The sequence below is a fragment of the Vipera ursinii genome (genome assembly GCF_947247035.1).
Source record: "Vipera ursinii genome assembly, chromosome: 1".
Taxonomy (NCBI): domain Eukaryota; kingdom Metazoa; phylum Chordata; class Lepidosauria; order Squamata; family Viperidae; genus Vipera; species Vipera ursinii.
Window position 1 is genome coordinate 308313494 of NC_139512.1, and position 17617 is coordinate 308331110.

General features: G+C 33.1%; 1 protein-coding gene across 4 annotated transcripts in view; it reads left to right on the forward strand.

Moving 5' to 3' along the window:
* The window catches only part of ESRRG (estrogen related receptor gamma), a 203579-nt gene that overhangs the window by 2937 nt on the left and 183025 nt on the right, over positions 1–17617 (forward strand). For 2 of the 4 annotated variants that reach the window (XM_083348775.1, XM_083348776.1), the window contains exon 2: positions 4787–4863. In XM_083348775.1, the coding sequence (XP_083204901.1) occupies positions 4790–4863 (74 nt within the window). In that variant the 5' untranslated portion in view covers positions 4787–4789. The remainder of the gene's footprint in view (positions 1–4786; positions 4864–17617) is intronic. The other 2 variants (XM_083348777.1, XM_083348778.1) reach the window with 1 other exon arrangement.

Consider the following 17617-nt stretch of genomic DNA (forward strand, 5'->3'; position numbering starts at 1 on the left):
GTTATTAAATGTTATTTTTGTTTTAGTATCCTCTCCTTTGCTGCACTAATCTTAAAATTTGATCCAGAAAGATGAACAATATTTGATACAGAGGAGGAGAGGTCATTAAGTGAAGAGAAAGTTAAAACTGTTTTGTCACCTCTCCTTATATAAGATCTCTCTAATAGAGGTGACACTATTTCTGCCCATCTGTGTTAGTATAATATGCAACTCTTATACAAAAATCATTCAATTTAAATATGTATTGTAATTATGTAAGATATTAACATGGCTGCTGCCTAAATGAGCTTTTTTTTTGGGGGGGGGGGGCTTTCCAAAATGGATTCTTATATATCAACTTAAATAGACTTGTTATGAACTCATTACTAAACTTCCAACTTTGGATTTTTGTTTTTCATACATGTTTTTGGCAATTTTTTTTTGCAGCTGACAAAAGTGCAAAAGCTGGTACTGAAAATATCTGGCAGCTTTTTTTTATTTGCTAGGCCTGACTTTTTTTCTCTCTCTCCTCCAAAGCGGTGGTTGCTCATTTTAATGTGTTTATGGTTCTTTTCTTTTGTTTACTGAGCCTGGTGTGTTCCAGCAGTAATTAACCTGTGTTATTAGCAAAGCCCTTGTGGATATCCATTAATTCTCTTGAATGGATGATCATTTTCCTCTAGTGTTATTTCCTCCCTTCCCCCGACATATTATCCTGCTTTATTTTATTTTTTTGTAAGATTTTTTTTAAAGTACTTAATTTGGAAAATTGGTAAATTGATGCTTCTGGGGAAAAAAAAACACCAGTAAGAAAAACAGCATTCTTGAATAGTTGTGTAAAAAAGTATGTCGGACAAGAAAGGAAGATCTCAATGCATTTTTTTTTTAAATAATACCAGTATAAGCTATTTTTTTTCCCCTTATCATTTCTTTATTTCGTGACCATCATAAGTTAGGAGATGAATTTTATTCTTTTCCTCTGATCTGAAGTTTCTCTAGACAGCAGTTTGTGCAGTGAAAGTATATAAAAAAAAACATATTAAGCCTTCAGGAAAATAATGCTTCCGCTTAGACTGCTGAGGACAGATAAGGACTGCCTCATTAGCCAAACCCCACTTTTGCAATTATTTAAAAAAAACATATAGAACTATACATCAAACATAAAAGATAACTTGCTTCTGATTATCTTCGTAATTCTTGAAACCACTTCTCAAAACCTAGCCTAATTGTGTTACATTCTAATAACACAAGGTTTGGTTTGGATTGTTGTTGTTTAAATAACAGCATACAAATAGCTTGGCAAATTTCCTGGTATTGAACATTTCTGATGCACAGTGACCTTTGTCTTGGTGCAAAAACAAATAGAAATGAACAGCACTAATATTTATTGACAGTCTTAAATGAATGCCCTCTTATGAATATTGTTAGCCTGTTACCAATCAGCAAAAATGCTGAATGTTAAGAAATTTAAAGTAAATTGGATATGCTCCTCTAGAAGCTTAAAACAACTTGGTTATTTTCCGTGTGGTTTGGATTTTGCTTTATAGCAAACACACTAGAGACAAAAACAATAAAATATTGGTCTCTGTCTAGTTCCTCTCTAGCCCTAGCAAGCTCTCAAGAGGAAATCTGATTATACTAGGCTGTTTTGGTTTTTATCTCTTTTACATTCATTGGCCTTGTATTAAATTGTCATTGTCCTAGAGCACGTGAGAGAGAAGGAAATGAATTGCACTTCTTGACATTCTCTGACAGTGAAATATTTAACTTCTCTGTCTCCAATCATACTCATATGTGCATGTTTGATAGCGCTGGAATGACAACCAGGAGTCCCCATTAGTTTGACATCCCCATTTTACAAGTTTGCCATCATTTGGGAACCAATTCTCCTTCTGTTTCCCTTTAACACCAGTTTTACTTGGCTGAGGCATATCAGCATCTATTTAAATTGATATAAAACAATTCCACATTTTATCGCAGCTGATAATGGTTGCATAATCATGTGGTTGCTTGCTTGTGCATGTTTCACTGTTATATCTGTTTGCCTATATTTGCGTGTTATAAACATAGTGTGTGTGCAAACACTTTTGAAACTTTTTTTATCTTAAAAAAATAAACTCTGTAAGAACAATGTAGATATTAGATTGTCCTGATTCTGTCCTGTTTTTTTTTAAAAAAAATTGCTGGTGCATTCCTTTAGATTGGTAAGCCAGCTGCTGTCATTTTCACATTTATTATTTCGTGGAACAGAAAGTTTAGGATGTTTATCTTTCCACTTTCTAGATATAATAAAAGGCTTCACTCTGCCGATGTGCAATAAATTTAATATTAGAAGCATTGGTGTAAAGAGAAATTGAAAATCCTTTTTTTAAACAAAAAAAAAACATTTGTTAATATTTTTTTTAATTTGGTTTTTTAACTTTTGTATGGTGGATTTTTTAATTCCCTGTAAACCGCCTTGAGTCCTCAGGGAATATTTATTTAGTTGCATAGGGCGGTATATAAATGTAACTAAATAAATAAATAAATTATGATACAACATTTACTGTTTTTGTAGTCTAAAGAAAATTAATTGTAAGATTTTGCTTGCATTCCTCCAAAATGTAAAGCATAATTAAAATTAAACTAACATTAACTGTATGCCCAAACTCTAAATACTTCATTAAAGAAAAGAAAAAAAAATTGGTTCTAAAACACCAAATTTACAATTAAACTTTATATTAGGAAATAAGAGCTCAAGATGTTAAATGAGCCTGATTTGTTCAAATAACATGTAGACCCTAAAGCATATTTTGTAACAATGCTGCCATACTAATTGGAAATACTAATGTGAAACAGTTATCCTCTATTGTTTAAAAATAGACTTATTTCTATAACTTATTTTAATTTCCTAAAATAAAATTTTTGCCTAGAGTTTGCTTTTACTATTGTTATTTAAGATTTTTGCTTTATTCTATTGCTAATTATTATTGAATGTGCTTACATACCATAGACAGGGAATATATGTGTGTGTGATTGTAATACACACAAACCACACACATACATCTTATGAGCTTGGAGATATATTAGACCTCTGTATTATGGCTTTCTCCTTTATTTGCAGTTTTGGCATAAGACATCTATAAAATTGGATTTTTGTCTCTCACTTAAGTTTGTATTAAAAATTATGTCTTGAAGAAGAAAATATACTAGTTTGTTAATCTGTTCACTTATTTTCATGTGCAAATAAAGCTTCCCCCCCCCCACACACACAAACACACACACTCACACAGGGCAAAACTGATCTTTTATTATACTATAGCGATTTGAATGTCAAGAATTTTACGTTTTTCAAATTGGGATCTTTTCCCCACAAATAATTTATTAATATAGATATTATTGTATAATTATGTATGCTTGCTTATTAAGTTTAAATTATGCTAGCAATTTATGGCAACTTAGTCCAAAGGATCTTTTTTTATATATACCTAACTGAAATACATGAGATTAAGTAACTGTAAAGCTTAGGTTTGTTTTTTTTATCCAAGCTGAATTTGTACATTCATCAAACTGAGGATTAATCTAGAAGTCTGACTTTTTGTAAGCATAAATACTTGGAAATTATATGACCATTGACCCAAATTGCTTATTATGTAAGCAGAAGATGCTGTGTTTGTATAAGGAGAAGATTGATCAGGAATGCCTCTAAAGTCCATAAAGGAAGGGCACAAATAGATGGTCAACCAGCAACATTCCACATATAGGATAATTCCTCCACCAGTGTGGTAGATTTTTTTGGATGTAAGCCACTGAAATAAATGAAACATTCTTTGTGAATCCTCCTGAAAGAAATGGGAAAACAAAATTTAGGTAGACGTTTGTCAGGATATAGTCCATTTGTATTTGTTTGCAAGCTGCTATCTCACTTATTCTTCTGTGTCTTTTCAAGTTTAGAGTGAGACAGAAATGCACATCCCCTTTTCATCATTTTGATTGGAACTACATGCCATATGTAATGTGTTTTGGCAGCACTTACCTAGCCAAACAAAACAAATTAATATTAGCCATGCTGTGGGCATCTGAAGTATCACAGATGTGTCAATTTAGCTTTGCTCTATCATACGAGTTTTCCTTAAACAGCTGGTTGAACTGTCGCAAGATGTTGTAAGGGCTACAGAGAGGATTTTAATAGGTGTGATCAGTGATTGAAGGCTGTGGCTAGTTAGAATCCGAACATGTTGCCAATGTGTAGGTGTTTGTTTTCAGTCTTCATGGGAAAAAAAATTAGGGAGTCAGAACCTAGAAAAACCTCTATTCATACCTGCTCTTTTAAAAGTCCGATCTAGAGGCAATAAGTAATAATGAGAAAAGCCACATGGAATAAATTTGACTGACTTCTAGGCAACGATTAAATTCCTTTTTATATACAGATGCAAGTGAATAAGGAAAGTAAGGTGTGCTGGGTCATGGGATTTTGTTCCTTTGTTTCCTCATGGTGTTATCAGAAATAATATTGCAGACAATTCTTACTCTCTTCTAAAATCTGTGATATTTTAAATGTTTTATAAGTTTTATACAATTTGATACATTCAACAATTAGAAAAATAACATATCATGGATGACATAGCATGTTCAATCTACTCTTTAAAATTGTTCCACGTATAAAATATCAGAAAGCAAGCACTGACTTTCCTGTTTGTATATACAATTGCCTATTTTGTTTATTTCCAAATACATTTCCACTTTTTGTAATATCTTGGGACTTGCTGTAGGTTTTAGCTTGATTTGTAAGTTAAAGGTTCTCTTTTTTTTTCTTAAATATTCCCAGGTGATGTCAGATGAAAAGGGTATTATGGCTGAAATATACACCAGAGGAATTCATTTTGGCAAGCCTGGTCCATGTAGGTTAGTGAATCAATCAATAAATAAATTGTTTTGTTTTTTTTTTGTTTACGTTGAGCAAAGACAGAAAAAAGGAAAAGATAAGAAAATGAATTTTGAAAGCAATATCATAATATTTATATCAATATGCAAATAAATGTAATGGTCAATAAATTCTGTATAAAATTTGCACAGAGAAAGATATTTTCCAACTTAGCATATGAATAATTCTTTTCATTATGAAGTATTTTTTTTATCAACTTAGAACATGTATTATTATTAACACTTTCATAGCAAGGGTATGGTCCTGAGGTCTGAAATGGCCTAAGGTACACTTTTTAAAACATTTTCCCAAGAACTGTAGAAATGGGAGATGAGATTTCTAGGCACCATACATTAGACACTGTATGGTTATATTACGGAATAATTTCTACTTAAGAAGTAGGTCATGTTAGCAAGAGCTAATACCCACTGCTACTGATTTACATTAATATGAGTGACACCTGTCCCATCAATCATAAGGACCATAGTTTCACAGATGGAGAAACAACAATTGGGTGAATTACACAGCACAGCACACTTGGCTTAATTCATCTCATTGTTTTCCTACCAATCCAGAGAATGGCTTGTTCTGCTCCTGAGACTGAGTCACAAGATTGAGTTCTGCTCAGGTGGGAGCATGTCCCAGCCTTTAATCTGAAAAAAATACTCCTTGAAAGGTGTTGGAGACAAAGTAGTTCCTCCATTCTCTTTGGCATTTGGTGGAACGATGACTGTAGAATGTATGTGCCTATGGTATAAGTAATTGCTTTCTCTACTTATAAGTGAATTAAAAAATATACAAGTTCAAGAAACTGTAAGCTGTAAGCTTCAGAACCTTGAAGCAAAGGTGTCAAAAATTTGTGACACATCAGAACTAAATTGATCAGTTGCTTAAGGTGCCACAAGACTTTTTTTTTTAAAAAAAATAAGGCAATAACAAAATAAAAAAGCAACACATACACCAAAATGTTCACATATGATGAACTTAGAACAGTGTTGGTATGTCCCCATCGTAGGAAAACCACATTAACTCTGAAGTACAATTCTGGTTCCATTCATGCCAACTTTATTCCATCTCTATTCCAATGTCTGTGGTGCTCTTTATATAAATAGAGATTTCTTCTTGTGGTTTGAGAATAGTTGGGGATACTGTACACATTTTTCATACTTTTGTGATTCTAATATAAAACAGCAAACCTGTGGCATGTTGAAATCAGTCAGCAGTTCTTCCAAGATACAGCTTGTGTTTGATTGTGTGTAAATACAGTTAGTTAGCTGGGTTTATCTGATAGCCTGGCAGAAAGAGAGAGAAACAGGACAATCTGTTTTCAGTTACTGTGCTGTTCATACACCTGATAAGATTGAGAGTACTTTCGACTGCTGATACGTTTTGAATAAGAAAAGAATAATCACTTCCACAGGCACCAGCTTATCAGAAATGGAGCAAAATGCCAACACTTTTACATTAGCAAAAGTAAATGTTTTAACAGTTATGCCTCCCCCCCTTCATTTAAACTGTAATAGGTTACTTGTAAGTATGCAATTATGAAGCAGTTTACTTATTTTAAACTTAAAATTAATATATTGGGAAAGATGCCTTTTGGTAGCAGTAAGAGTTCTTTGGAAGTTAAATATATCTATTCCAAGTAGTCTTGAAAACATTTTTTGTCTCTTTCATCCTGTTCAGTGTATACCCATATTGACAGGGAGTATTAAGTTCATAATTCCAAATTTCACCAGTGTGTTTTAATGTATGAGATCTGGAAGTCAATTCAGATCAATATCTGAATATCTTGATATACACAACAAAGTGCTGCATTTAAAAGGAAAACAATGAAGTAATATGTTCTTATTTAGGTTAATTTTAGTGGAGACAAATAATAAAATATACCCTAGGTTTTTTTTTAAAGACATACAAAATTAACAAACCTGAAAACAGAGAAGACAGAAAACTCAATGCATTTTTTTTTATTTTGACTCACTTTCCATGATGGTAATAAAAATATTATATTTATTATATTTTGCCTCTGGCTTATATATCTTCTAGATACTATAGTAATTTAAGACTGTTGTAATATTGTGTTTTAACAGTGTTAAATTTCTTTTCAATCATGCAGATAAATTTGGTGTATTCAGTTGATAAAGCAAACCACAATAGATTGATTTGGAATTTTTATTGATTACCGTCTGTAAAATCACTGTTACCCATTTCCTTGTTCTCTACCTCTAACTGAGACAGGGACTTTGAGAACAAATGTTGACAAATTGATTAAGCACCTGTACTGTTCTAGTTTCAGTATGCTTTTTCAATGTACATATATGTTTATTGGTAGGCTCATTTTTGCAATGTAAGGCATTTAAAGAAAAAATATTCAGTTTTATGAAATTTTAGCTAAAAATCACTGATTTCATTTGAGTGTAAGTAATTTGATTACTTGAGGTGAACTTCATGCTTTCGAGCTATTGCTCAAAGGTTCTGTGACGATGTCAACTGTAAATATAAAAATGCATCACTGAAAATACAGTGGTTTAAGATTCAAACAGAAATAAAATTCCCTGCCTGGGGAAAATAGTGCCATGAAAAATAAAAGAGAAGTCTTTCCTTCTACTAACTAAAGCATTTGGAAATAGTGAGTTAAAGCAATAGGATCCACCACACTTTTCTTTCAGCCACACTGAGTAACAGAATAACAGAGTTGGAAGGGACCTTGGAGGTCATCTAGTCCAACCCCCTGCTCAGGCAGGAAACCCTATACCATTTCAGACAAATGGCTGGCCAGTCTCTTCTTAAAAACTTCCAGTGTTGGAGGACCCAAAACCTCTGGAGGCAAGTTGTTCCACTGATTAATTGTTCTAATTATCAGAAAATTTCTCCATAGTTCTAGAGATAATGGCAGAGAAAACAATATTCTATAAATCCACATATACCAATAAATAATTATATGGCATCATTCCCAGTGAAGCCCATAGAATGTAACTAAGTATCCTCATATTCTATACTACAATTTTATTGACTGATTCAAAAATGCTTTGTTTTGTTTAGCATTCCTGGTTTTTTTTTCTCCAGAATTGATTATTACATAGCATTGTGAATTCAGATTCTAATCATATGGCTAGATTTTAAACTATAGAGCTACACAAGAAAACACTGTGAAGACCACTCAATTTTTTGTCTTTTCTGCTATTTTTTTTTAAAAAAAACCATTATTTTCTCTTGGTTTCACATATGACCAGGGAAAGACTAAGAATTAGCTAAGAATGAATTCTGTCATTCCCTACTCTTGCCGTTCAGAAGGAATATATTACATTAACTCCAATACAGACAATAGAATTGCCCTGGCATCAGTCATAATGCCATATCTAGTTCTTACTTTGTGCTTTGATTTCAACTTTTAAATGTTTGGGGACTCCAACAGTCAGTTTTGAAGTTCTGAGCTAAGCCAGTTCACCAAAATGAACTGCTGTGGAAGTAAGTGAGGGTACAGTCAGCTCTTCATTAAAGCAGAAAGCTTGTTGTGCAACCATCTTCCAAACAGTATGTCTCTAAATAAATTCTTGGCTTTGTTTGGAAGAGTTGAACAGCAGTATACTGTAGGGTAGGGCTGAGACTAAGTTATAATACCTATTTTTCACGGAGAAGCACCTTGGGCCAGTTTTGGGTCTCTCCGTTTAGAACTGGGAAGCACTGACATTTGCAAAACTAGAATGCTATAGCCAGCCTATGTTTTATTAAGGCTATTGATTATAATGTACAGTTATAGTGTACTGATAGAACTCTGAGAGATTTCCTGCAAATTAGCTCAGGTTTATAACTACATATGTCATAATAATACCAGAAACTGAAATCATTCTTTTTAAAAATTTGGTTGCTAATTTAGGGGATATTGAGTGGCTTTTTGAATGAAAGTACTTACAAAATTGGTTCTGGGACTATTTGCAAATTCCCCAATTGAATATGTGCTTAGGCACTCTGATCTAGCACAGGGTATGATGCTATTTTGAATTCTTAGGAAGACTACCTACATTTTTGTTCTGCAGCTATTCGATAGTAGTAACCCTTGACATTCAAACTGAGAACAAACTAATGCACCAGCGAAGAGCCTGTTAGCCCATTATTGGTGCTAATAATGCCAAGAAAGATGGACGAGTGCTGTCATTCACTTCTCTTTTGCAATTCTTGGCTTTGCTAAAAAATTGCAGTGGTAACTATGGTGTATTGCATCCCAGAGAAAAAGGACAAGAAAAACAGAATTGGGAGTTGGGTGGTCACCTAGGAATGCTCAAAGTCTACAAAGGACAAAAAATGCTAGTTACAGTTTTTAATGTTACACATCTCAGCAGAAATAGATTGTTTTCTACAGCTGTTGCTGAAATTCTGCAGACCTTAATACCATATCAGAGAACCTTACACTGACTAAAATAGCAGCAATTCTTTCTAGGTTAACTTCCATAGAATTTTGCTTTATAATGTTCAGAATGACTAGACAAATAAGATTTGTTTTTGGTAGTCATTCTGTCAATGTGAAGAAAAAAAATCCCATGTATGTTCAGAAGACTTAGCACAAAAAAAAATCATATAGTATGGTTGTAGTTTTAATTACTTTTGTAATTGAAATTGAAAAAAAAAACATTCAAGCTTTATGTGAAATGTAGACATTTATGATAGATATTTACATAAAATTTTAATTATTACTGTTATTTTTTTCAAACTATCATAAGAAAATTTTATATGAAAAGATGTGATCATCAAACAAAATCCTTAGAAATAAAGTAGGAGATTGCTGCATACATGTCCATACATCTTTTTATGTCTCATACCTTTATAGAAAGAGAATGAGGCCTCTAATGGAGTGAAACTTCCATATTCTGGACAAAATGTATACTGAATATATATGAACAGCAGCAAGGATTTTAGCTTTTAAGGAAAATGCTACTGTACTAACATCTTTGCAAAAATATACATGCACTTCAAAGATATGTGCACTACTTTAAAAAACTAGAGTTGGCTTTTGTTTTGAGTTCAGCAGAATGACTTTTGTTGATAGTTTAGGCGAGGTTAGCATAGATATACTCAGAGCAGCACAAACCATAAACCATCAGTAAGCAGCAGGTGTGAACAACATAAAACAGGATTAGCATTGAACCAAAGTGTGCAGTAAAAACAGAAGCCCTGCCTTGGCTGCAGAAGGAAAGTCAAATAGAAACAGTCCTATACCATGCACACCCAGTTTACTAAACACTGTTCAATAAACTTAGTAAATGATTCTGTTCAGTTGCTGCCATAAGTAATTTTTTTATACCTGCTTCTAAGTATCCTCACCATTGAGTAGTCTGTACGTCAAGCACACTTGAAATCAGTGGACCTGTTTGAATTTTGCATTAGGTCTGTTATTTAAAAATATGATTACGGTATATTAATTCAGTCCCATAGAAGTTAAAATCTATGGGGAAATATTTGCTAGAAGCAAATATGGCCTGAAGTAGAAATCATTACTACTATTATTATTTGGATTAATGATAGTTATCTAGATTATCCATAGGATTAAAATGTGCAATAGTCAAAGTTTTTATTTATTTATTATATTTCACACTTCCTAATTGCCCATTTCTCTCAGTTCTCAGAACGAACATGTAAACTGAGAAAAAATGGTGGGAATACATTGTGATAGAGCTATTTTATGTTTGATTTGGGGTTTTTTTCCCTGTGTGTATTTTAATTGTATTTACTGCTTTTAATTTCTATTTTTAATGCTTTTATCTTTACCAATTTCAATATCCATATACCTCACACAGAGCTATATGGCAAGGAAATTGTTGGCAAAGAAATTAAAAAAACCCATAATAAATGAATGTTAAAATCTTAGTGGTTAATGTCACATTTTAGCATTACTAAGTTTATACATATGGAACAAAACATATGCTGACTATTTTATTTTGAAGTCTATGTTTCCTGATATATAAATGCACAGTTTTAAAGGTATTATTTTTCCATATGACAATTCTTAGTCTTCTTGATAACCCCTCCACAAGATTTATTTGAAGACTAGAATATAAGGAGAGGTTTTGGAGAATACTCGACTATATTGTGTATCAGGCTGGTAACAAAGCAAGCGCTGTTTTAAAAATTGCTCTGCACCCTGCAGCTCCCATTGAGAAAAAATAAGGGATGCTGAGTTTCAGCGCCTTTGAAATTCTGACCCCAATTGTAGCAGCTGTGCACTTTGGTGAATTATGGTATCTAGATTCAATGTAGCTAATTTAAAAGTACAGCTCTTTTCCCATCCTGTGGAAACATCTCATTTTTTGAAAATGGCACGGGGACATAAGTATTATTTTTTCCAAATACTGTGTTCCTTTCTCTGTACGTGCACGTGATAGTACTGGTATACACAGTTCTAAATATAATCCATGATCAGGCAGAACTCTTCTTAGATTTTACAATTTATGCTTGAAGATATTGTTAAGCTAATAGAGTTCAGTCTGTATTGTTAAACTCTAAAATCTAGGAATTAAGTCCCATTGAATTTTGGTGCATTTGCTTAAAAAACAAAATCCTGCACAGAATTATAGAGGAGACATGCAATCATATCTTTACAATGTAGTACATGTATTCGGGACATTTTATAGTGATACTTAAATACATTAGTGATTTGGGAGAAGAAATATGCATAGTAAATAAACTAGCTAAATTTAGTATTTCATTAATAATGTTCTTCTACTCAGAAACATAGCGACTTGAGCAATCAGTGGGTAGATTATGATTGTATTCTGGCTCTCTACAAAATGAAGAAAGTTTCTGTAGCATCTGAAAAATTGTAAGCTATATAGAATGGCAACAAATAAATAACATACATATTTTTGTTAAATCTATCTGAATATAATACTGTATTCAAAAAATTTGTGAAATAGGAATTATGATGGTGGAACAATATATATTTTTATAAACCAAAAATATCTTTTTTAAAAAAAAAAGTCACATGGAGCACCTATAGTATGGGATAATTCTCATATATTGACTTGCTTCTACATTCTATATATAAAAGTGCAATATTTAGTTTTTCAGTTTTGGATTAAATTCTGTATTTCAAAAGCAATGAAGTCTATTTAAATACTTTTATTGACTTTACTTGGATTTCAATTCATGCACATAGTTTAATATATATAGATAAGGTATACACATAGTCCTTAAAACACACAATTTTCATGTAGGAAATATGAACTTCCAAGAAGTTTTGCCTTGATCAGAACTTTATTTATTTATTTATTTAGGCATGATTGGAAGGATACATTTCCTAATCTTTTCAGATGTTTCCATCTTCCTTTTTTATTTATGTTTAATGTATGTTGATTGTTTCTTAAAAGCAAAAACCCTCCCAAAGCACTTTAAAAATTATAAAACTGAGAAAAAAGGACAGAACATTCTAATGGAAGCCCAAAAATATTAAGTAAGACCTCCAGTTGTAAGAATAGATAGATAATACTTTAAAAGATGGATTTTGCAGATCAAATGAAGTTATTCCTTTTCTGTTTCTGCACACCTTTCCCATCCCCTTTAAAGGATTATTGGTGTGCCTCCATATTTCTTTACCATACAGTTAATGGTGGACCACGTCTTGCACAGTACTCATAAGTATGTAACAGTTTGCATGCTTATCTTCTGAAGCTTATCCAAACTGCTTAACCTTTCTGGCCTCAAAATCAGTCTGCAAATCCTATGAGAGCAGACTGTCTTGTGAGATTTTAAATAGACCCTTGTTTGTGTCATTATCAGAAATACACCAAGAATTTCCACATAGAATTTCAACATTTTTCTTTACTGCTCCTCCTTCTCAGTCCTTCCTTATAATAATTTTTATATAAAGTCCAAAGATATAGTTTAAATAAACATTTTTCCAAGTGCTTTTTGCCAGTTCAGATCAGTTTTAAAGCAATCAATTCCTATCTCTTTGGGATTATCTCCTATTCCTACAGTAATCCAAAAAAAATGCTTCCTGCATCCTTTGAATTTATTGAAGCTTGCAGTAAAATCTGTTTTGTTACATTGATAAACATGTAAAAATAACTTATCATATAGACTGGAATTAGCTTCATATATTTGATAAAGATCTCAAGAGAAGTAGTGATTAAGGGTGCAGATACAGAGCTTATTTCTCAATATAATCATAATTACATACCTTGCTTTTAAGGCCATTAAAAATCAAGTAAGGCATCAGAAATCTGGACATAAATGGGATTTGAAGTAAATTTCTGATGCCACCTATGGGTTATGAATCAAAGGTATACCACAAGCAAAAGCAGACAAACAGATTTGATGACACTACTGAGAAAGCTGGATGGGCTTGTATTGTGTGTGGTTCTTAACCCATATTTTGAATGCACTGCCTGCATTTTCAGATTTTACAAATTGTGTTTCCCTTCTATGTATCTTTAACCTGGAAGTTCAGTGAATCCACTATTATTGAAATCAGTGGGGATTTGGGGTTTGCCTCTAACAAGCAGAATGCTTCAGCGCAGAAACCCAGTTCAATTTTTAAGTGATCAGTTGATACCACAGAATGCAGAACAGTTTGTAACAGTGGAGAAATACATTTCAAGGTTGGAAACAACAGCATGCATTTTTTAATGGGACCAGTTCAAAAGCATCAGCTGTTTCCCTGCTAGTGAAGGTTTTAAGTTATCCCTTTCTTATGTGATAACTGTCTTGCTAAATATGTCAGTAAAAGGCTATGAGTGGATGGAGGGCATCCGAGAATCTTCCATGGGATTAAAAGAATGGAATTTGGTTGAAAAATGCAAGCGAACAGCTGGTCGCTTATTTAACCGTATCCCGTAGCTTTGTACGTAGGTTTTCCTCTCTTCCCCTTCCCTTCTCCTTTCTTGCATGCCCCCTTTCTGCTACGCTGATGATAATGTACCTGGAAGGAAAAGGCAGGGTGAGCCAAGGCAGCCAGCCTCAGACAGGGCGGTCTGCCATCTGCCCCACCTGCTGCATTTGTGTGTCCATCTGCTTACTGCAATTGCTCATTGCAAGCTTCAACAGAAGAATGTTCAGGAGGCAGTGTGAATTATTTAGGTACCTCTAGTGCAAATAAAGGAAGGAAAATAGAAGTGTGTCGGGGGTGTGGGGGTTTGGGGGGGCAAGGTTGTGGGGGGTTGTGGGAAGAACCTCTCGTTGCGGGATGTTTCGGAATGTGCTTAATGCATGAGAGCATCTGATTCACGTCTAGCTTTAGAAGTACAGATGATTATGAAGATTACATTCTAATGAATTTTATCTTGATTTAGATAGCCTGGCTTACCATTAAAATGTAGCCTTTTCTTAGGTGGAAAAAGAGGGCAAGCACTAGTCCAGGTAAAGCTGCTAAAATTTCATACTTAGAGAATTAATCTCACCATTACAATTTAGGAGCTGTGGGGAGATCTTAGACTTTATAGGTATTAGAGCTTTTATAAGTTGTGAAATGGCCTTGGCTACCCTTATTTTAAGCTAATTCTGTTGGGAAAAAGTATCAGAGATTTTTTTTTATTTCCTTGTGTTCTGTAAAATCTTTCTAACTCCAGATATCATTTCATACAGCTATTGATGAAAGCTAATAGATATTTTTTTAAGCGGCAAAAGAAAATTGCAAAATAATGGTAATATGCAGTGAAAAATATAGTAGTTATAATTAGCTAAAACAGTTCCTAAAGTTAACCTGCAAAATTGGATGAGTGATTATTTATGCTTTTTTTAATCAAATCATACAAATTAGCAATAAGTATATTTGACATATTGGCTTTATTTGTGAAGTTTTTAAAAAATATTCTTCCATTTTTTAAAAAAAATGAAAGTTGTTTAATGCAATTTTTATGACGCAGAGAATGGAAGCATCTCAGATGTTAAACCTGTGTGGCAGAGGAGAATTTTCAGTTCTTTAGCAATACCATCCAAGCCTAATTTTGTTTGGCTTTCTTTCCAACCCAAACATAAAAGAGGAATTTTCCATCAGATGTGTTTCTGAAAAAAAAAAGATTCAGGGTTAGGTATCATTGCTTTGCCTACTTTTAGATTTGTACAATGAAGAAACACAGTATCTTGATATCTTAGCTGCCTACCTATTTTTATAAGATTTGCATAAAATTCAGCTACAATCTTCAAAGGGATTTGAGTGGATTTCTTTCTTTAAGGTTAGTTCTTGTCAAATCTATTTTCAATTCTTATGCAAAATGTTTTTACTGTTGTTTAGAGCCAATAGGATTGTAGCTATTATTAGGACAACTTCTCATACTTGTAATAAGTAGTTATGAGAACCATTCTAGTGGCATGGATAAAAATACTCCAAGAATTTACTTGTATTATTTCAAATTAAAACTCTATCCTTGGAATTATTTGCTATGCAAATTTCATGTAGTTTTTAATCAACAAAATATTGGGGTACCTGATATTGCATTTATACCATAGATTACTTACTTATTCTGTTAATATACTCGGGGAACAAATTAAACTTTTTTTTACAGAGCAGTTATATTGGAAAATTTTGTAGTTATTTGATTTTGTTAATGCTTAGTTTTATGGCTGCAGTCAGCAAACAAACAGAAAAGATCTGGTTATGTTGGCATGCGGCATCCTACAAAAAAGCATAATAATTTTCCAAATGTATTTTCATCTAGCACTATTTTATATAGATATATTGTACCGTCATCGGCACTTGGTAGACTTTCTTGTAGTTGAAGATTAAACAGAAATTTTAGGAATTAAAATTTAGCTACACATTTTAGCTAAGAGCACAAAATTCCTATGAATGTAAACGATGGCTTTATTTAGGTTTCATGTAACAACAAAGTTTAAGCTTTTGTAGCCAGCTTGAATTGCATTAAAAGCTAGGTTTTAATTCTTGAATGGAAGTTTGAAAGGAACTAAGTAGTTAATTTCTCTGGGAGACCAAATGGGTATATTACCTCAAATGACATTTGCTCCTGAGCTTCAGCAGGAGAAATGAGTCATATTAAAAAAATTAGTTTGGGAGGACTTGAATAGGACACATTTTTCTCCCTTCTGCATACTGCATCTCTAATGTTGCCAATCTCTCACTTTTTGTAATTGCCAATTTTCAGAAATTAGTGAAGAGTATAAACAGGGGGTAGTTCAACAAACAAAGCTATTTGGATCAGTCATGAGGCTGTTTTCAGCGCATTGTTATGAGCTGAATACTGAGAAAGGAAGGACATACCTGAACTCATAGTTAGTGGTATTTTCATATTCAATGATTAAGAACCATGATAGTTTGAGAAAAAGCAAGACTTAGTAGAACAGCTTCCACTAGTATAGAACAATATTAGTTTCTCATGTGTCTTCTGCTTCTGTTGACTAAAGCAAAATCTTTGCTCATTTTGCATAAAGGCTTTGTGATGACTTAAGAATCCATTATGATTCGTAGATGGATGCCTGAAAGATTAATCAGAAAACCAAAATTCTATCTCAGAAAAATGTCAATAACTGCAATTATACTGACATCCAATGGTGGCAGGTTTCCTTCATTCTAGCTGAATCCCATTTGCCCAAACCTATTTCAGATTATTCTGATGATCTCTCCCCCCCCCACTATTTCTATTTCTGAAAAGGAAATACCTTACTGGTGTGAATTTACAATGAAACTGATATAAGAACAAGTGGGAAAATACAGTTTTGTTATTTTAAAATGTTTTGCTCACAATTCTTTACTAAAGTAGAGAGAATTTTAAATAGGAAAAACATATCTCTTGTTTCCCACAGATCATGATTTTATTTAGACAATCATGTCTCGATTACTTTTGCCCATAACTCCCTTTCATGCAAGCAATGATTAAAACCAATTGACTATTCTTTTCCCATTGGACAAATTCAAAGGATTCATAAAAAGGGAACAAATGAGAAGTTGCTCATGCAGTCATAAGCTTTTGTCATATCTCAGTTTATTAAACTAAGATATGATCATCCAGATTCAGTTAATATTTTTCCTACACAAAGAAGGAGGAAGAGGGAGGACTGGGTGAGTTCCTCTGGGAGGAAAAGTGTGTGGATGGAGTATGACAACACTTGTGAGTCTTAATTCCTTCCTCTCTCTTGAGAGAATTTGAAGAATATGTATAGTACATATCAGCCCAGTTTAAGTGGATGAATTTGATTAATTAAAGAAAGAATGAGAGGTCAGTCTAGTAGCATGCAGATCGAAGCTTCAAACGAGACCATCAAAGCCATACGTCACTAGTAAGAAAAATCACCTGAAGTTATTTTCTCTTCTTCTTTGCAGAGAAGCTTCATTTCAGTACTCCAATATTTTAATTATATTTTGTTTAAAATCTTAGTTTAAATGTTTGTGGTGTTTGCTTTAACAACGATAGTGCTGTTTGCAAAGAAAGCTATTCCTCTCATTATATTTGTCAGTAGAAAGATGGAAAAGAGGGTTAGTGAAGGTACTGGGACTGTTCATTTTATGCTATTACCTGTCCATCTGTCCACCGGAATGGTCCACTTATCACGCTTCTAGATTTTTCTCTTTCAACTTTAAGAATTATGAAAGAAAAAATCCATTTCCCTTGTTCCTTTGTGACAGGTAGGCTGAAGATTGTGGCCATTTGGATTAAAAACATATCCATCACTACCGGCTGACAGGTTATTATTATGTCTCCTTTGAATATATGAATTTCATCTGCTATGTATTGGAAGTCTAAGAATGCCAACTTTTTATATAAATAATTATCTTGCCAGTGATGTACT